The sequence below is a fragment of the Athene cunicularia genome (genome assembly GCF_003259725.1).
Source record: "Athene cunicularia isolate RWA chromosome 5 unlocalized genomic scaffold, athCun1 chr5_part3, whole genome shotgun sequence".
Lineage (NCBI taxonomy): Eukaryota > Metazoa > Chordata > Aves > Strigiformes > Strigidae > Athene > Athene cunicularia.
Genome location: NW_020799103.1, coordinates 5,003,160 through 5,024,995, shown reverse-complemented (window position 1 = coordinate 5,024,995; position 21,836 = coordinate 5,003,160). Strand labels below are relative to the sequence as shown.

The window sequence follows — 21,836 nt, the reverse complement described above, 5'->3', positions numbered from 1 at the left end:
AAACATAAGTGATGAAATGGGAGTTCTTCCCAGAGCAGACCACAGAAATGAAGTCATAATAACTGAGACTGGAAATGAAATGTCAGAAAACCAAAGGCGCTGGCAACGTAAGTATTCTTAAGCATTTTCTCCACTTTTTATTTTCCAATATGCTCTAGTAAATGCCTAACATTTTCAAACAAATTAAATTTTTATTTGATGGAATTCCTCCTTTCAGAATTATGTGTCATCCTTCCATTTCAAGTAGACAGCAGAAACTGAAGACACACTATTAGCTTGTACTTAAACCAACAGAAATTCCTAAAGCAAGAGTAAAAAAGATTCTACTCAACTTTCCAGGAAAAAAATAAATCATTGAATTGTCAACATATTTGAGACAGAACATCTCATATGTAGGTCCAGATGACTTGGGTAAGATATTTTCAGATTTGAAATATAATACTCAAGCTGAAGTGACAATATAATACACAAACACATTTGTACAGAAAAGTTAGTTTAACCTTACCTTAATACCTTTCTTTTTCTCTCAGCAGCAGAAGTCATTAACATGTATGAGGGCTTCTCAAGCACTGAAGTAGGATTTTTGTTTTTTAAGGAAGAGAAACCAAGTCTGAAATCAAAGAATTATATTTTTTAAAAACCATTCTTGGTATAAGTCAAGCAAAGTTGTTCTTAATTGTAAATAAATATATGTTAAGTTGAAAAACAGTATCAGAAATTTGTTTCAGTGTTACCTGAGGCAGCTTCACAGGACTTTACCCATACATGGCAGCTTTAACACATCTCTCAATGTCTAAGAGCTTAAGGCATCCATTTTGTAGACAAAGTAAGGCTTACAGAAAGTAATTTACCTGAGGCATCACAAATGCAAAAATTTTCTTTTCGGTACATACCTTACACCACAAGCTAAGCTTTCAGCTTCATCTGTTGTTGCTAACATACCACTGATTTCAAATAATGACAGAATTGAATCTGATGTTGATTGAAACTGAGGGTTTGATTTTCAAAACATTGGGTTTACAAGTAAAATTGACATCAGTGGAAATACCCACATGAAGATAAACAGGATTAAACTGTTTGGGTAATATTCCTTGCCCATATAAACAGAAAATACCTTTGCAGAATGCTATCACTGCATGGCTGTGACTCCTCCACAAATGAGTCAGTAGACATTTCAGTTGTTTCACCTGTCTCTTCGTACAGAATTACTGTTGAGTTCATGTTGGCTTCATCACACTCTGGGGTTATGTCACATGTGGTGTCCATTATATTTGCCTTTTTCACTGGTATATCCGTATTACACGCATTGCCTTCCTCAAGGCGTGCAAGGTGTAGATCTTTCTTTACCACAGTCTGTGTACAGCACCTTTGTACTGGCTGTCTGCAAAACTCTGGCGTGTACACAATAGGGCGAACGTCCTTGGTAAGAGAATCCTCCAGATGAGAGAGGCTGGAGTGCTTGGATACAGCAGGACTTTGAGCTGTGAATGGAGAGTCCATTAGCTTCCGCCGAGTTCTTTTCTGCAGTGGTACTACAGATTCTACGATTTCCTGTGTATTTTTAGTCATTTCTTCTAATGGTGTACCAAAAGTTGTACCTGTGCAACATACACAACCGTGGTTAGCACTATTTACGCATATTTACTACTAAAACATTTCTTGTTCCCACCTCTTCCCTGATGAAATATGTTTATTAGTAAACTTTATTACAAATACTATTTATTTCATTTACATATTAATTTGATCGTATAACTGAAATTATTCCTACTGCAGCATTGTCCAGATGGTAGCATTTGTTCTGTGGCACTCAAAATATTATAAATATGTATAGGCTGATATAGTTAATCCCAGAGATATTACAAGTAATCACAAGTAAGATGACACATGACAACAGGGAATGAAAGCGTAAGAGTATCAAAAATGATCACATTATCACGACAAACTCTTAATTTAACGTAAAATGGTACTATCATGGTAATCTACGGCTGCCTGATGATTCCAGACATTTTTTCCCCTAGCAAGCATCATGAATGAGAGAGACTGTTGTAAAAGGAGGGTTACAGAATCACTTAAAGGGGCAAAATTCTTTGACAGTTCAAATGAGAAGGCAGTGTTTTGGAAAAGGGGAAAGAAAGAAGTTACTCAGATCCTGTTATCTCAGTATATCAAGTCTGGAAAAAAAAAAAAAGCGCTCTTTAGTAAAAACCCCAGCCTTAAAAATAACAAAGCAACGCAGCAGTAGTTGGCTTTTCCCATTCAGCCTGATTTATAGTATTTTTCTTCAAGTGTCACAGTATTTTTATTTTCAAGCAGGTGGTAATTAAGGCAGTCTCCAAAGAGAGAAAAGGCCTCTCATTAAAGTTTACAGTAAAGGAGAATAATTAAGACACAGACCACTGTTCAAATGGCTAGGCTAGTGACTTAAGTAGTTAATAACAAAAAAAAAAATCAAGAGTAGCAGAGGACTGTCAAAACCTCAAGTGCTCCTGTATTTAACTTTCAGTGCAAAGTTGAAAGATGAAGTAGACTACTACTCTTAAAATGTCTATGGATTGGCCCCACTTCAGCTGGTAGCCACAGCATCAGTTCCCTTTCTGCACTGTCCCCTTCATTCCTATGAGCAACTAAACTGTAAAAACAATTCCTGCTTTTTAAATTGCTGCAAGTTATTCAGGAATTAACTATGGCATTCCTTTAAAAGTGTTAATGAATATTTATTTATTCTAAAATTCCATCGGCTTTTTGCCTCACAGTAAGCAAGGTAGTTTGAACTCCTCAGACTGAATGCTTCTTTAGTTCTCTCTTGTGTGTTAACAAGGCATTTTAGCTGTTCCATATAAAATATTCGACAAGGAAGAAAATGGATTAAATACACATTTTGCATTTTCCCCGCCAAGTTTGATTGCTTACAAAAAGCAAAGCTTAGATTACTGTAGGCTTTTCTCTGTTTACCGTTTCTCAGCCCCCATTTCATTTTGAACTCCTTGTCCAGTTGCAATCCGATCTGCCATAGGCAAGAGGCTTTAAGAATGCCAGTTCCCCAAGTCCCCTCAGAAAGCAGAAGTCTTAGGGAAAAGGCTCAACTAAGAGCCTCATGGAAGGAATGCTACCAAAGGATGAAGGATGATCTTGGCACCAGTTTTTCTGTACACACTTTGGAACTAGACACACCATAGGATGTATTCCTCGTGCCCAGCTCCACGAGATGATGGCCAATTAGAAGATACAAATTAAAGCTGTGAGGAGATAGGAAAGGATTTAAAGACTACCGTGAGACCTAGACCTGTTCTGGGAGGATGAAATGGGTACTATCCAAGTGTGTACAAGTAGCAAGTAAATTATATGCTAATATATAGGCCACAAATCTATTCTATGTTGCCAGAACTTAATTCAATAATGAAACCACTGAAAAAAAACAAAGCAAACATTTATTCCTCACTCGAGGGCTCAGTTTCAGGAAGAGCAATGTTTAAACTATGATGGTTCAACAAACACACATCATCTTACCCAACAATACATAAACAATAAAAGCAGGTTATAATTTAGACTAAATTGCTTATGGGAAAAGATGCCTGGACAATTACATGAACAACTACAAATCTGTTATGCTGTTTTCAGCTTTGAAGTAACACAAACATGGAAAACCCAGGCCTGAGAGGACTATCAGACATGAAATAACTGAATTGTGAATTTGTGTGCGTGTGCCTGTGTACAGTTCACTACATACGAGGAAAGGATTTTTTTTTTTTGGTTAAAATGTAAGAGGCATTATTTTCTCATACCTAATCTTAGTCTAATTCACTATCAGCATTCACCAGGTGAAGTGCAGCAGGTTGCTGAGACACAGTAGCTTGGATTGTAATATAAACATTAAGCTAATTCAGAATATTCTCCATGAGTAGTGAAAGGGAAGTAAAACAGGGCCTGTGTGTCTCCCAAATAATTTTTACTTCCACCAGAAATATAAACCTACTTCGATGAAGACATTTTTCTCCGAGACATGGTAAGATTTTGTTGGCAACAAGCAAGAAACTAAATTTCAGTATGTAGTCTGAGACACTTATCCATGCTATGCTTCATTAATGTGCTTGCTCTTTAATTTTGGTTTCATGAGTACAATATTATTCTTCTATTCAAAGATTAACATTTCTTCTGTTAAAAAAAAAAAAAAATTTATAGTCATGAAAACCAAAAATTGAGGCCAAAACTTTCTTTTAAAGATTTTTTGACAACTTATATTCTTAAATACAAGAATAAGCTTTATCTAAGGATTCCAATCTAGTGTTTGACATAACTATCTACTAAACATTTCAGGATATGTTTTAAAAAACCCCATTTATTAGGTTTTCCTCCTGTTTGTATGCATCTGAAAGTGTGTGTTTTGGGAAAAGTAATGGTTAGAGAATTCTATTTGTCTATTGTTACATTAGGACAGGGAAGTTGCAGTTTCAGAAAGTTTGCTTACTGTAAGACACTGAGGTTTTGCTAATGTCTTAAAGTTACTAGGAAGGAAGTCTGATGGAGAAACATTTTGATGAGTGCCAAGTTTTAGAAGCTTCTCCACGACTAAATACTGGAAGCATTTTTAAATTAACTGTAAATGCAAGCATTTAAAACATGAACTAAATAGGTAAAGAACACAAAAGTATTGCCAGCATTAATAATTTGTTGAATTTCATCATAATGAACAGTATTTCATACTGTAATACAAACACATTAATAAAAAGATAGTTGCAGTAACTCTATATAGGGCAAATATAAGCCGTTAGTAGAAACCCAGACCTATTTTTAAAAATGTATTTATTTCTGGAATGAAACTCATTGTCAAACAAAGTTAAAACAAAACTAGCTTTTCTTGCCAGTTAAATATTGGAAAGCATATAAAATATTCAAGAAGTGTCCCTTCTCAAAACCTTTTGTGAAAGCATTAAGTTGCTCCTAACACAGTAAACAAGAAAGTAAACAAAAACATCACCAGCAGCTTGGCTTCACTAAATAACATAAACCAAATAGGCAACAAAAAACCCAACCCCAATTCCATGTTAGCTTGCTGTTATACAGTATATAGATCCAAAGAGTTATGATCTGAAGTAAGCAAATACAGCAAAAAACCCCCCATTTAAACCCACAAAATAAAGGAATACCAGTGTTTTTATTTCTGTCCTAATAAGGAAGCAAAATACTGAAGCCAGTTGCTGATTTTTTTCCAGGTGTTTTTAATAGCTGCCATTGAGAAGGTCAAATAAAATGGGCTCAGACAACAAGAGCTGCTACAAAATCACTAATCCTATAGATTTCAGATGACTTCAAATGGTCATATCAAAGTATTTCCCATTACAATTTTTTTTTTTGGTGAGAACCTGTTTTCAAATACTTGAAAGGCTACTCAATAGTATTAAAACCTGATGTTTAAAGGCATACTTTAAGATTTTCATACCTAAAAATTCTTATTGAAAGAAAATTTATACCTCAAGCTGACACCAAAGTAATACGCCTCAAACTGAACCACCATACCTTGCCTTTCCTAAACACTAAATTCATAGTTTCAGCATAATTTTCTCTAAACAAGCACCAAATATATCAGCAAGCAATTTTAGAAATGTGTTTATCTACCACTATGTGGCTTATATTGCAATGGGACAGCTAGAACCAGGGAGAATTAGTTCCCATAAATCTTACTTGAAAAGGGAAAAAGAAAAAGCTCCAGAACAAAGGACTTAATGTTTTAAGTGGCAAATATGAACTTCCAGTATTAAAGCAACACAGAATAGACATTCCTTTCATAGCAGGTCATGCCTACTAAAAATCAAAGTGTTTCTATATGATTTTTGGCAATGCTTTCTCCCAGAATACTCAATTTTAACATGATACTGTTGAGTGCTTGCAGGTGGGATGCATGTTAATGTTACATGCTTCATCTTATTGCCTAAATATTCCAATGAACGAACAGAGAAAATTGAGACAAGAGTACATTCCTAGTTAGGAACAACTGAGGTAGTATATAACGTATTAATAAAATATCACAGATGAAGTTAATAAGGAATTGGTTCTTGCAGTAACAAACAGTAGATACCCCATTCATACCATATACAAATTTTAACACTAAGAGCAATCCTCGTCTCCCACAGACTGTTGAGCTTGCTGCAGCATGCTATGGCAAATCCCATAAGCATAAAGGGGTTACAAACTACAGATCTGACAAATTTAAGATTATCTACTTGGAAGATTATCTACAGGAAAAAAAAAAAAAAAAGTCAGCTGACTCTTGTCCTGTTCCCACTGTCTTAGGAGCATGTTACTGAGAACTACTAAATACAGGGTACTGAACGTGACATAATGGTAGACCAAGTATGGCTACTCATATTTTCTTGAAAAATGAATCTACTTAGTTCCTGAATTGATGTCTAATGCTAATAATTACTTTTCTACTGAAAGACAAACAATACATTCTAAGTCTAAAAGAAAAATCTCCAAACCTGTTCCATAATAAGGGAAATGATCATGGCTTTGCATTTTACAGCCAGTTCAATCTTTTGTGTCAGAATAAATATCACTGAATCGTGGTGATAAGTTTACTTTTTATTTCATATACAAAACCGAATCATTATATACTCTACAGAAACATCCACAGTTAACCTGAAGGAGTAGTCCAAGAGAAAAATTTAGAAGTAGTATTTCCTTAGTTAGTGCTTTCAGCCACAATGCTTCTCTAAAAATATTTTGGAGAATAGATCACATATAATGATCTTTAATTTCAGAATGATGATTATAAAGGATAATTGTCAGAATTGTTTCAGATATTTTTTTTAAAGGGATTCACTCGGAAATTAAAAATAAAAGTCTTCCTCCAACCACCACTCCCCCTCATCAAGTGATATGAGGTGGTTTTGGTCATTAGTTTGTTGTATTATTTGTCCCAGAAGACTACTCCGAAGAACTGAATTATCAGGAAAGAAATATAGCAATATTAGATATTTACAGCCCTATGGGTTAATATGAAAAACAGAACGCAGTATTTGTGAAACATGAGTCACAGCAAAAGGGAGTAGAGTTCATGACAAAACGACTCTGATGAATTGGGTTAGTTCTAATTGATGTTTGGGACAAAATAATGGCCAAGACTTCTCTTCTTCTGGAACTCATGTTAATACATGAGTAAGGAGATTATTTCTGGAAACTGGGCTAAATTAAGTCTACCAGGTTGTTCTGCTAAAGTGAAATCAAATATTAATGTATTCATTTCAATAAACGTTTCTGGGCTACCAACGATTGATCCAATTACAATACTAATCATACATTTTCATTCTTTTAACAACTGACTCATGGAATTCCAAATTGCAAACAAGGTCTAGTGAATGCATTGCAATTATTTAATATTCATGTGACCCAAAGGCGTCACTGTGAAGGCCAGTTTCACAACAGTTTTGCAAACGGCTATGAACCGAAAAAGGCTAAAAACCAGGCTGCATTCTTGTGAGTCCCAGTGGTCAGGTGTACTATTTTATACAGCGTGAGAAAAAAACCAAAACCAACCCTAAAAGTCATATAGGGCAACGTGAGAAAGCTGCTCAGTATCAGACAAATCTTTCCTATACACAAGACAGATGCTTTTACTACTTTTAATCAAATCCTTTACTACAAACAACTACACCCCAATTTTTCTTGCCGTGAAAAATAAATTGACTTTACTTTCGGATGTTTGTGACAAGGGGAGGTAATGGATGCTTTCTCTTTTTTTTTTTCCTGTAAATCAATTCCATTCTCTCAATGGTAATGTACAGTAAGGCTTCCGGAAATGGGATGCCTGAAACAATGCCAAGAACTTTCCCATTCACAGAAATACTTACAAATACCAGTCAGAGCTCTCCATTCGTCCGTCCATACTCTATGAATACTGTATGGCTCTCCATTAACCAACACCCAACAACGGGGGCCCGAATACATTTTCAAATGAACTTACGTTCCTTTCATAGCTGTGCTTTATTTGATACAAATAGATGAGTCGTTCATGAGGTTGAACATTTATGGTTTCATGAAGCATACACAAGCTTAATAGAAATTTAAAATATTTGTAAACAAAAATGATAGTGGAAAACCAGCATTTCCTCCACAAAACAACAACTCTAGTTTATAATGAAGGTCAGAATAAATAATTAGTATAGGTGGATGCTTAAAAACAGTATACATCGATAAATAATTGTTAAAAAAAAAAAGTATCTGATTAGTACAGAGTGGAAAGTATGGTTAAGATATGTTACAGAAGCCCAATGTTAAGGCTTCATAATGAAAATAAGAGCAGACATTCTGAAAATAATTTGTTTTCAGTCATATTTTAAGAAACAAATATTAAGTGACCAAGGAAAACCAATATTTTAGAAGTAAAATGTGAATATACTTGGTGGGATAAATGTAAGTATTTTGAAGGTTTTTTTACTTGAACAACTTGAAATGAAAAGATTATGCAGATGTTTGATTTTAGATTAAATTTGATGGCATTCTATTTTAAAATGTCTGAAATGGTAAAATAGCCACATAAAATAAGCACAATCAGAAATTTAAGATTCAGACACTGCTCTTTACAAAATACTTGAATCATTACATGTAGACTGTGTTAGCATGCACTGCAAAACAACTTTTTTTTAGATCAAATTACTTGTCATGTGTTAATACGGCACTGTCTAAATGAACCAGAAGAGCAAGGCACATAACCTTAAAACAAACTGTGAATTTTCCAAGAGGTACTTCTGGTACCCATGGTAGTGCTACTGTAGATACAGATGACTATGCAATACTACTTGGTTGGATGAGGTTGCTGATTAAGTCAGGTAGTAACATACATCTCTGACTTGCTCTGAACAAAGCATTTACAGAAGATGTTTAAAGGTGACAAAGGTTAAAGGAAAAATAAGATAGAAAGGGGTCTATTCCTGTAGCGAATCACTACATGTGCTTGGCAAAGCTTATGAGCTTTAATAAGCTTTCTCTAAAAACCAGGTTTTAAGCACAAGAATTGACTACCTTGATAGCTTGGCCATAGAAACAGATGTTGAATGAATGGCCAGAGAACGTCTTAATCTTTTCCTCTCTCACTAGGACTTGATATTATTTAAGGCAATAGGAGACCCTTTCCAAGGAAGAAATCTTCACAAGAAAAAGATTCTTGCATTACTGGAATTCACCTGAATTCCTTACCATTTTGAAACTCCTGATAGGAAGAAGGATCTTATAAAAAGGTAACATCAAAACCAATCCATACAACAAAGTAAGCATCTTTAGGACTATTTTTCAAAACTTTCTGTAAGCTCCTTTCAACAATACCTGGAATAAAATTCCCTACCCTTTCACCATTGCTATCCTTCCCTTAAACTCTTTTTTAGATTCTTTTTCCACATCAAATACTAGTGTGACTTCCTTCTTCAGGATCAGCTCATGCAACGTAGTAAATTCTGAAGAAACCTATGAGTAGTTCTTTCTCTACTTTCACAGCTTTTCCTACTCCACAGAAATTATTCAGCTGCTTCAGCCTTTGGGGACACTGCTTATAATCAGAGAAGTTATTTATGGGACTTAAAACATTTTAATTTTTATGTGAAAACACTCAATAACAATTCATTTGCATGTGAACAATGTCACGGTTCTCTCTAAAAAGACTGCCAGAAAAAGGTTACAGCGTTGTTAACGAAGTTTCTGTAATGATTAGTGCCTCGTGTTTTATGACATGCGGAATTCAGCAGTTTAAGTACAGATGTTTTTCTGCATCACTAACATTTAAAATGCATAATGACAAAACACTAAGTTGCAGTTTATTAATGAATATGAAATTTGCATATATGGATAACACATGGATACTGCATACGTCCTTAGATACTTTTGAGTTCAGCACAAGGTATGTAATTTTTAACTTCATAAGCTTACACTGAAGAGGCACCTATATTTTCCTCATAAATCTTGTTTTCTGCATGAGTAGCACCTCATTTTTGCAGAGGGATTTTTATCTCAAAGAATATTCTTAATGTAATACAGCAATTAATTATTCTTAATAAACATTTAAAAGCTATACATCACATTTGTTACCAGCAGACCTAGTACATTCTCTTCCTCTAAAACGCTCTAAACTTACATCTCATATGAAATATATTAATAATTGGTGGCATTATATTGCCACCAATTAACTTCTCTACCCTCTCCCCTAGATTATTTAAGAATGAAGTTTGAGATGCAAACACTAAGTGACATATATTTATGTTAAATGGTGTATTTTAAAAAGTGATTGCTCTCAACTTATAACATGAAAAATAGAAATCAAATCACAAGTGAACTGCATTGCTTTTTCCTGCTGACAAGCTGAAGTCTCTGCAATTATGTTACATGTGAAATATGGATTTTTATATAAGGATTAATGACCACTGTGTAGCATGTAGCGAATTTTTTTTTTTTCATCTTGGTGCAAAACACTATTTCCTTCCCAACATCTTGAACGAATTGTAAATAATAAAATATCAATGCGACAAAGGTGTGAAGGGATCTCTATAAATCTTCCTTTTTTATTTGTTCACTAAGTTCTTAGGTCAGCTCTTGCTAACATTTGCCAAGCATACTTCCGAGATGACTTTAGGGAGAAGGAATTGGATTCTTGAATAATTTATTTAATCTTTAAAGGAAAAAAGAAATTACTACATCCTTCCTATTTCTGCCTGGGATGTTGCTGTTGTACTACTTCACATTTTCCCATGCTACTGTATTTTTTTCTGATTTATACCTTTTTTTTCTTAGCCTGTTATATACATTCTGCACAAGAGAAACAGATTTCCATAATGTAACATCAGCTAATAGTTCAACATCTCTTAAATGTGAATTCAAACCAACATTTGAAGAGCTATTTCATTGCATTTATTTCATGCTCAAGAGGAAAATTTTTTAAGCACTGGTGAGTGGATTACTTAGTTCAACCCCACCTCCCAGGATGTATGAAAATGATTGTGTTAACACCAGTAGTATTTTAGGTAAGGACACATTAAGATTAAAGCGATACTGCAAAAATATTGCTTGAATTAGTTTTCTGAGCAGAGCTGCTACTGTTCATGTTTTCTTGTTAGCTCAATGTTTTAAGTAACTGAATGCCAAATTAATAATTTTTAGAACTTTAACTTCTTCCAGTGTGCAAAGCCAATTCTCAATTAAATTCAAATGTCTAATATCAAGTTCTCAGTACTTTAGTACCTATTAACAGTATGTCTTACTCTGTACAGTGGATTATGTTTAGAAATTTTTGTACAATGGCTACCGACTGAACAATAAGTCTTATAATAGCAAGCAGCATTGAGGAGAAAAAGCTGTTGAAGAAAAACTTATGTTATCTCACCAACTTAAGCTCCTAATGAGAGGTAGATTCTTTGTGAACATTAAGTTTTCAACAATTTGGAAAAAAAAAATCCTGACAACAACCATTAAACTTATCACCACATTTAAACAACTAGTCAAAAGCAAATGGAAAGAGCCATCAGATGAAGAGTCGAAGAGAGAAACCCTGAGAAGTGTCTTGTTAGAAGTTATCATAATCTTTCCTGTAAAGGTTACAAAATTTGGAGGACAATTGTTTCTACCATATTTTGTCCTGAATCTAATAAGAGAGGGAGGGAAAGGAGTTAAAGTAATGTCTCCTCTAGTTCCTTTTCCATAGAACAAGGAGTAAACAAAAATAAAAATGCCACATAAGATTTCGATGGACATCTTCAGGGAAAGACAGCATTTACAGCTGAAAAAAGTTCATCTTAACTGAAAAATATGGTGTCCACTTACTTAGGTGATCATCCAGCTCAACAACATTTAGAACAAGAAAATAATTGAAAAACCTTCACAGAAGACTTTACAGACAACCCCTCAAATTACGTCTAATGATTTTAATGGAGGGAAACGTTTATGCCTTTCAAATTTTGGGTGCAATTTAAATAGTAATTTTGATTTAATACAAGAAGATCTAGCCTCTTACAACACAGGACTTCAAGAAAGGTGGAACAGATTAATCAAGAACTCCGCTTACTTGTGTCAGGAATTCAAATTCACAATGATAACCCACATAGGACAAGACAGAATCTCCACAGTCAACATATAGTTACAAAGTTTACCGGATCTGTATTTGTGTAGACCTCCCTACCTATTCTGCCACAAAAATAAAGTTCATCAAAAAGGAAAAGTATATCAAAATATGCCTATGATATAAAATAAATATCAGCTAAGAGCACAGCTTCATGTTTGTCTTGCACATACACAATATCAGTATCTAAATGAAATCCCACTGTCCCTGAGTCTTTATTTCTTATTTTACAAGCATAGAATAATTTTCAAGTGTAGTGTGTCCCCCCCCAGCCAAAAAAAAAAAACCAAAACCAACCCACAAAAAAACCCCAGCCCACCCTCAACACAATCTGACCTTTACACTGCACAGTGAAATACTGGGCATCAACTCTCTGGTATGATTAACAGCAATGCAAACGTATGCCAAAAATCACATACACACTTAATGAGAAGAGAGGCAATAAAAGGTTTTGGCAGAATAATTCTCCATCTCTGAGTGAGCCATGTAGAGGAGGAAAACTAAAGGAAGCAGGGGACTAATTTCACAGTGTTCCAGGGGTCATTGCTCTTCCACAACTGTCAGCTTTTGAGAAGCTGAAGTATCTGCTTTTCCTTTGTTACCCATGGATGTCTTTCAATGTTATGGATTATTAGCTGTGTTCAAAAAGCTCCGCATGTGTTAAGTGCTGCCTATCCAAAGCACTAGCTATGTTACAACAGGAGAACGAGGGAGTTACCTGTTGGCAGAGTGTTTCTAGCCATGAAAAGGTAAATTTCCTTCCTGTAACTAATCAACAATAGTATTTATTTTACAGAAAACAGGTCTGAGTCTTGGTTTTATAGTTGACTTCAGTATGTGCAAAAGTGTGCATTCATCGTGTTCATGGATGACATTTTGCAGGAGACATTTAATAGTCTCTTTAGTAACTTTACTTCCAGCAGAGGACAAATGAATAACATACTTACGGCATGGGGTGTTTGGTCTGCTCACAAGTTGTGGGAATGCTAAGATAGCTGACAGCTCTAGTTCATGGTTTTGATTTTGTTTCTTTCTTTCCGTCTGGTCAGCCCAAGCTACTGATTTTTGTCTTTGAATCAGCTGCTCAACCTCCCCAAACTCAGTCTCAGTTAAATTATTTATCAACCCAGCCTCTTTCAAAGTCAGGTGTTGCTTGCGAAGAACTGGAAGCAAAGTATTTAGTACTCTGTAAAACAACAAAAGGCAAGACAAATATGACTAAATAGTAACTAATGTGATCATTACTAGCACTGCCATTATTGGGAATATGAGTGGTTTTTTGCCCTTCTCTCCACCCCCACCAAGTTCTGCTGTGTAATTAATTTTAATGTATTTTCGGGGAATATCATGACACTGAGAAGAAAGATTCATGACTAAATAGACTTGATTTATCTCTTCTGCAAAATCTTATATTTCACTCTAAGCATTTACTAAGTGTAGTATTTCCTCACTGTCCAAGATATTCAGCCCCTCAAACACTACAGAAATAGTGTCAGTATATCTTGATTGAGTTCTGCCTTTTTAAAATCACCTGTCAAATAAATGAAGAGTATAAACCAAATAGTGCAGTTGAAAACAAACACGTCTTAATAAGGTGTGCATAGAACCTTATTAGAAGCTTAATCCAAATAATTTTAGATACTCGTATCTTTAATTAAAGAATGGAATACATTAAGATCCACACAAAATTGCAGATCAAATTAAAGCGACAGTTCAGGAATTTTTTAACTGTGGAGTCAGTTGCAAGACTAAACAGTAGGTTCAAGCAAAAGGGAAAGGGATATGTATATGAAAACTTCAAGAAGCAACTTTGTAATTACTAACAAGGTAGCTTTACAAATTTTGCTTTCAGTTTTGCAGGTTTATGTATTACTTTTTATGATTATGGTGCCTTTTCTCCAAAGGAAAAAGAAAAGCTGGTTATTCATTTCAGACTTTAAATTTAATCATAAATTTAATATACTTATTTACTGAACAGATTTGCAATTGCTTCCCATTCCTTATGTCACACTCTGAAGGCTAGTCTCCAATATTTTCAAAATACTGGTAACAGAAAAAGAAGTCAATGCTTACCAGCAAATTTGGCTTTTTTCAGTTTGACTAATTGTTTAAGTTTTATACTAACAATGTATAATACAGATAATTTTATGTCTACTGTGCAAGAAATTAAATAAGAACACAAAGACTTCTCACGCCTGCTATCAAACCATACTTACTTTTCTGTCTGCTTGTAATGCTGATCTTGAAGGGCCATCAGAGATAACATGTGGTCAATCTGGGCTTTCAGGTCCTTAACTTCTAGATTTAAATGACAACACTGCAGATCTTTACGGAGTTCCTTGGGAAATTAGCAAGAAAAACAAAATCACATCAAACAGGTAGTAAAAACTGAAATTTAGATTAAAACCAATATTCATTAGCCCTATATTGAAAAGATAGAGTGGATCTATATTATTATAATAAAGTTTTATGGTAAAAAAGTATGAATGGTTTGATTTTTATTTACATGTATAAATATTGCTTTGTAAATTCCTTTGACCAATAGTGGGTGTGCTGTAATTATCATTAAGAATTCAATAGGCACACACAGATGTATAGCAGTGCATGACCAAAAATATGTTCCCTTCTTTTCTTGTGTACTGGCTCCATATCTGAATTTCAGTGACATTGTCTGGGACAAAACTTCACTGTATACAGTCATCTTCCTGATATGCCAGTATCCTGTTTGAAATATTAAGGTATCAACACATTTTAGTCATCCCAATAAAAATACAGGTATTGAAATATATTTCATTACATGAGTCACAAGTGCTCATTACAAAATCATTTAAGCCACTCCAGTTGCTGGCTGAAACTAAAAGGCAGGGAGGAACAACCTCCCACCTTTCTTTTCCCTTTCTTGTTCCTGCACAGACCTTCATCCCTTCCCTTCTGCCAGCACTGGTGCTTGTCTGAGGCCACACTGAGCTGACTCTACTTGCTACAACTTGGCAGAGAACTCAAGACAACTTCCACTTCTTTCCCCCTTCCCACTCCTCCCTTAGCATCCTCCAAAAAAGAATTTTTTTTTTTGGCCAGTCTAAGAATTAGGTTGTCACATGGTTTGATGAGCATCAGGAGCTACTGTAAAGGCAAGACTAGAAGTGTATGGCCAGCAGCAGGATCAGCACTCTGGCAGCAATTTGAACTGCCCACCCATAGCACACTTATTCCCCTTTAGTATGCATTTTTGTATGTAATCATATACTTCCATGAACAAGGAATACTTGCACAAATAATGAAGTACTTTTAAGGCAGAATAACCGAAACAGCTAACACTGGAATTTGAAGCCACCCTGAAGGCTAGAAGTCATGAGTAGAAGTGAGATGAAGAGGAAAAAAAAACATAGCGATAATCTGTTCTTAACTAGTCAGATGATACTACAATACATGAGATATGCCCTTGAAGTGAAAGGCATTTTACCTCTGGTATACACCCATCTTGACTCAGGAGACGCATTTCATTTTCAACACGATGCAGCCAATTGGTATTTTCCTCAAGGTGTTCGATCTCCTCTTCCTTCTTCTGCTGCATGTGTATGCGGTGGGTTCTAAGCACTGCAAGCCTTTGATCCCGCTTGCAAGTGGCCTAAAAATCAGCATTTAAGGGTAAAGCTGTCAAATGATGTTCACAAATATCCCTGAAGAGAATTTTTTTTTTAATGCTTTTATACTTGTCATGGTTTAAGCTCAGCCAGCCACTAAGCACAGGCAGCCTTAGAGCTCATGGGTTTAAATAAGAGTAGTTGCATAACTAAAATATAACAACAATAATATAGTTATTGTAAACAAAAGGAATATAATTAAAAAAGAAATAAACCCCAAGAAAAGAGAAGTGATGCACAATGCAGTTGCTCACCACCCACTGACCGATGCCCGAGCAGCAGTCGGCCCTTCCTGGCCCAGTCCCCCCAGTTTATCTACTGAGCATGCTGCTCGATGGTACGGAATAGCCCTCTGGCTAGTTCAGGTCAGCTGTCCTGGCCATGCTCCCTCCCAGCTTCTTGTACTCCTGCTTGCTGGCAGAGCATGGGAAATGAAAAATCCTTAGCTCTGGATAAGCACTGCTTAGGAACAACATCAGTGAGTTATCAACTTCATTCTTGCACTGAGTCCAAAACACAGCACTGTACCAGCTAGGTACTAGGAAGAAAATTAACTCTATCCCAGCTGAAACAAGGACAATCCTCAACTGGGCATAGCAAACATTTTGCAGTTTTGACCAGTTTAATAAAAGTGAAGTAGCACATTCTCCTTAGAGGCATTGCTGAATTATATTTAAAACACTTATAAATTCTTTTTCCTGTAAGACCTTATAACAGGGACTACAGTCATTTGACTGTTCCCTTAAAGAATAGTACACTCTATTTGATCCAGTTTCTGTTTTAAGCCATAACTCTCTTAAGTTGGAAAGACTGGAAAAACTTACATGTGCACAAACACACTTCTAGATACAACATAATTTCTAGGTACTCAAGCATGAATATGAAGAAGGAATTTTATCTGCTTGGTTTTCCTAATGCAGTATGTCCTCGAAAAAGTCCACTAAAAGATAAAGTATCCGGCAAAAAGAAAACCCTCTATCTTCAAGCATCATAATTCTTCTGATACTTCTTTGAAATCCAATAACAAAAATACACAAAACCAGCAACAGCAAGCTGGATATGAATGGGGCAGTGTCCTAACAAGGCAAAGGAGACTCCTCCTATTCAGAGGACAACTACAGTTTGTGGTATACTTTAAAAGTCAGGTCACTAACTAACCATAAAGAACTTTAGTTTTAGATAAGAGTTCAGCTTTGCCTAAACTTTGGTAAGTTAAAAAACCAAAAGAGTAAACCACAAATATTTGAAGTATATTGCTACACACAAACATACAGAAGCCAGTTAGTTTTTGAAAACTATATAGCCTACGTTTCTACATGTGTATGTTCCAAAATTAACACTCTAAATGAAACTTCATCAATTAGAATAAATCTACATATTTGGAATAGCAGGCCAAATTAGTCCTATCGTACAACGTCCTAAGAAACTCTGAATGTACCTCTCTAATGTTGCACAAATCAGAAATTGCTCCATCCTGTAGAAAACAGAAACAGTACATGGAAAGATGCAGGGTGATTTCTTGAGTTGACTTTTCCAAATGGTTGCTTCAGCACATGGCGTGCAGAACACAGAGCCAGCATCGTAAAGACACCTGAACTACATTTGTGCTCCAAGCAAGTTACCAGGTCAAAGATCAGATTCTAGTCAGAATTTCACTTTGCTTCCTCTTTAGGCTGTCTTATCTGTTAATATGACAGAAGATCCAGAGAAGACAAAGTCACTTTATAAAGGACAGCTCCTTAGGGAAAGTACTAGGAAGAAAAGTTAACTGTCAGACTAAAGCTTACAATGACCACTGGTTCCCTCTGACCAGTGAGACTAAGGGAGAGCTTTCAGGATCGCTAAAGCGGAGAAATTCAAACGCAGTGTTTTGCATACTTCAGCTTTTACACAGTGCAAGCGAGGTATCAGGGTAGAAGAAGGTGTTACTGACAATATCCCACCATTTGATGAACCCATCCCATAGGCTCCCAGGAAGAAAGGACATGCTACATCAATATGCTAGAACATAAAAAATATGGTTGTGTGTGCTAGCTGTTAGACAGCCTCTGGAACACATGTAGTCTTAGGCAAGATACTACCAAGATACTGGGATACTACTCTGTTTTGTAACTGAAAAAGCCCCCCAAATCCCAAGAGATACAGAAGAAATCATCCCTCCCAAGCTAAAGAGCTGGGACATATTCAACAAGCATTTTTGAATCCAGCATGGCCAACTGCAGTAAGCAGAAAAACTGAAACCAAGACAGACTGACTGCTTTCCAGGAATACGCTCCTTTTCCAAGCAGTAAAAATAACTTAGAAGCGGCAATCAAAAACGTAGACATGATTTTAAATATGATGTACTTTAAGAGCCTGTCAAAGTACCAGCAGTTTTTTTTGCCATATCTTTAAAAATAAAAAAAAATTTCTAAAACGGATTCCATGACTGATGCAAAACCTTCAAGATAAAATAGATCCAAACTGAATAGATTTCTTCATACCTCAGCAAGATTGCTAAAAGTAACTGTAATACAGGGCCACACATTAACTTTTTTTTCCATACAAAGAGGAATGTTCTGCTCTTGGCACAAAGGTTTTCTGGCTAACTGCTGTAGCCAATACCTAGCATGCAACAGGAAAACAGCACAGATGCAGAAATACAGGTAACAAGAATGGAGAAGTGGGCATTAAGGATGACATAAACAGGCCTTCCAATGGGCAGCATCCAGGTTCTATGGAAAACTAAATCATTTATTAGTGCTCCAGGATGGACTGAAAGTCACAAGATAAATTGTGGCAAAACTTTTGCAACAAGAAAGCATTTTTAAGAACAGAGATTAAGGTAACCTAAACTTATGTAAGTTTTTACCTTCTTTCTTAGTGTTTTGATTTAAAGTGGTCAAACCAGGGTTGTTTAAGTACAGGGCAGATATCATTTGCTTTATGTTAATTTACCTAAAATTGTTATTATATCTAGTGATTCATCACAGACGATTAAGTGTAAAATGAGAAAATACAAGTAAAACCTTTCCCTTAAAAATTATTATTTCAGAAATACCCCTGTGGCCTAACAGTGTATTTTAGAGACAAAAATCGAGAAACATTTAGGATAACAGCAAATGTATAAAAACACAAGGAAGAACAGAAGCGTTATAGCACACAAAGGAAATGTGAACAGTTGCTTTCCTAATTAATTGACTGGATTCCATAATAAAATCCAATTTGTTCCATAGTAGTCACAACAGGACATCTAATTTTACCATTACAGTGACTTACTCTGGTTAATAAATAAGGCATTGCAATTGCAGGACAGTGACTCTTGACCCTTAGTAAGTCACATCTCTAAGTTAACTAATGGCAAACCCAACGTCTGAGTGCAGCACTTCTAACATTGAAAATAAAAAAGTGAAATCAGCTTATAAAAAACCATTTGTATTAAATACTCCTCATTATGAACAGAGATAGAGCTATGCTCCATTGTAAGCAGCTTTAAAAAGCACGTCAGATCAAAAAAATATTGCTTTGGAGTTTCTATGGCGTAGAAGAGAATTCTAGAACACATTAGTCACTTGAAATATCTTCATTAATGACAAGCAAAACTGTGAGATATATTTTCACTTTGACATTTATCTAAGGACCAAATTTCATGTGAATCACTGGGAAAAAAATAGTCATATGGTAAACTATCATTTTCAGCCGAATACAGATTGTTTCTGTGACTAAGCAAAATCAACCCCACCCTCAACTTCCTGTCTACATAAAATATATTCCTTTAAGCTAACTTTTATCAGATAATAGATGCTATTAAGATACTATCTAATCATGCTTACTTATTTCTAGTTTGATTCTTCCACAAAGACACGAGCATTTGATGCTGCACAACAGCAATTGCTCACACTTAGCCCCCAAATTGTTCTCTTAAAATTCAAGGCAACTAAACATAATTATTTCCATTCACAGGACTCTGTCCTTCAGCAACTATCCAGACACCTTCCTGGCAACAACTGAAACCACCAATGATAAGAACCCATCTTGTTTAGCACTTTCCTTCGCTTTTCCTTATGAAACACAAACAGATTACTCAGCTTGGTAAAATGTTATGAGTGATAATCGCTGTGTCCCATTTTAATTAATTAGATAACCATTAAGTAATTATATAATTACTTAAGCAAAATTCATACATTAGTATAGCAAAACAAAGAGACACGATGCTTTGCATTACGTTATAGGAAACTCACCTTTTCTACTCTTTCCTCAGAGCACATCAGTTGAATTTGTTCATGATACTGTTTCTGGTAATATGTCTTCAGTGTATTTTCTTTCAGTTGCATTTCCAGCTTCAGGTATTCTTTTCTGATCTCCTCACGGCTTGCAAACACACTTTTAAGGACTTCTTTGTATCTATCATAACCGAAGGATAAGTAACAGATTACTTACTGCAGACTTTTTTTATGACCATCTCCTTTACAAAGGGAACTTTCAATTCCAAGTTAATAAAATAAATATAAAAAATTAAGAGGAAAAAAAGTAAAGTCTGTTACAGATGAACAGTAAATAAAGTGTCAGTACATCAGTAAAGGTTTTATGTACTTGAACTGGAAATGGGATGTGAAATTTTGAAGGGGTCCCTAAAAATAAACCTTGTTGTATTTATGCAGATGACACTGGGATTCAGAAGACAAACATCTGGAACATCTTCACCTAAGTCTCTATCTCCAAAAGATATGAAATTCTTCTTATACCAATTTATTAAACCGATCAGACAACTGTTGCCATAGACACACAAGGTATCCTTCAAAACAACCTGCTATTTCTCAAAAAGGAAAACCACAAGAGTCTTCATTTGCTCACTTTCTGTGAAGCCCTATTGTACAATTTTAGTCACTAATGGACAACAAAAAACAGAACACGTATCATGTTTTAACACATGGAGGGGAAGAAACCAAACTAATGATAAAAGGTACTTGAGTTATTCCAAGGAGACCGATGTTTAAATGGCCTCAAAATCTGCTTATCCCTAGTCTGCAATGCAAATCAGAATGACAAGGTTAAGGAGAAAACCTGGAAGCACTGCCCCATTGCAGTAATGATGCTTTTTCACTTCACTCCCAAGTTCTGAAAATACAGTACAGAACAGCCCAAAAGATACCGTATGTCTGAGTAATGACAAAACTTGCATACAAGGCATTTTGTAACATCCTACTGAGTTGTTAGAACTTTACATAAGAATAAAGGCACAGGTGTCACATGCAAATGTTCTAAAGACATGAAAATTTGAGGTCGTTATAGTGTTTAGTATAAAAGATCATAAAATTAAATACTGTAACAATAACACACAGGTTCAACTAGAGAGCAAGTTGAACAGACATTATTGCCATGTAGTTGACTTTTGACAGTGTTTCAGAAGTAGCAATTCCATTTCATAGTGTAATATCTGAATAACTCTGAGTCTTTTACTCTAATGTTTCATTACACTTATTTTAAAACCAAACAATCAACAAAAGAATTCTTCTCTACACTTCTAGAAATTCAGTATTTATATCTAAAAGTGTCCAGAGAATGCTATCATATCTAAGTAAAAATGTGTACTAAAACACACAGAATTTAAAATAGTATTTCTTTAAGGATTAAAATAGCCAGCTGCAGAGCGTCAGAGTTTTTACCCTACACTGTTACTATCTATGCAATCTGCACTACTATACTATCTATTGCACAACCAGTTAGAGAATTTTTTTCCTCCATAGTATCCATAGAAACATGGTTCCTCCCAGCTGCCTGGAAAACACAGCAATAAGAAATGAAGGTGAATCTTCTCTCTCAATTTCCCTCACAGTTCGGAAGCAATATCGTAGTGTAATTAATTTACCTTTGTATTTCCACTTGTTGGTTGCTTGGAAGTACTGCAGCATTATGATTTTCAGGAATGCTTGCTTGCTTTTCTTCATATTCTCTCAGTTTCTCTTTCAACCTTAGGATCTAAACCAAAAAGGAACCTTTTTTGTTAAAATATTGTTTTGGGGATTTTTTTTTTTTTAACCTATCGTTCCATGCTTATGTCTTAAAAGGCTTTACAAAGGGCTGTATGTGATATTCCTTTTAGAAGACAAAACATCTTT

General features: G+C 35.3%; 1 protein-coding gene across 1 annotated transcript in view; it reads right to left on the bottom strand.

The window, feature by feature from the left end:
* The window catches only part of KIF18A (kinesin family member 18A), a 38,053-nt gene that overhangs the window by 4,770 nt on the left and 11,447 nt on the right, over nucleotides 1–21,836 (bottom strand). Inside the window, exons 8-14 of the mRNA XM_026850829.1 lie at nucleotides 21,587–21,696; nucleotides 19,959–20,121; nucleotides 15,558–15,722; nucleotides 14,311–14,432; nucleotides 13,042–13,280; nucleotides 1,115–1,598; nucleotides 506–610 (exon numbers count right to left, since the gene is read on the bottom strand). Coding sequence (XP_026706630.1) covers nucleotides 506–610; nucleotides 1,115–1,598; nucleotides 13,042–13,280; nucleotides 14,311–14,432; nucleotides 15,558–15,722; nucleotides 19,959–20,121; nucleotides 21,587–21,696 — 1,388 coding nt within the window. The remainder of the gene's footprint in view (nucleotides 1–505; nucleotides 611–1,114; nucleotides 1,599–13,041; nucleotides 13,281–14,310; nucleotides 14,433–15,557; nucleotides 15,723–19,958; nucleotides 20,122–21,586; nucleotides 21,697–21,836) is intronic.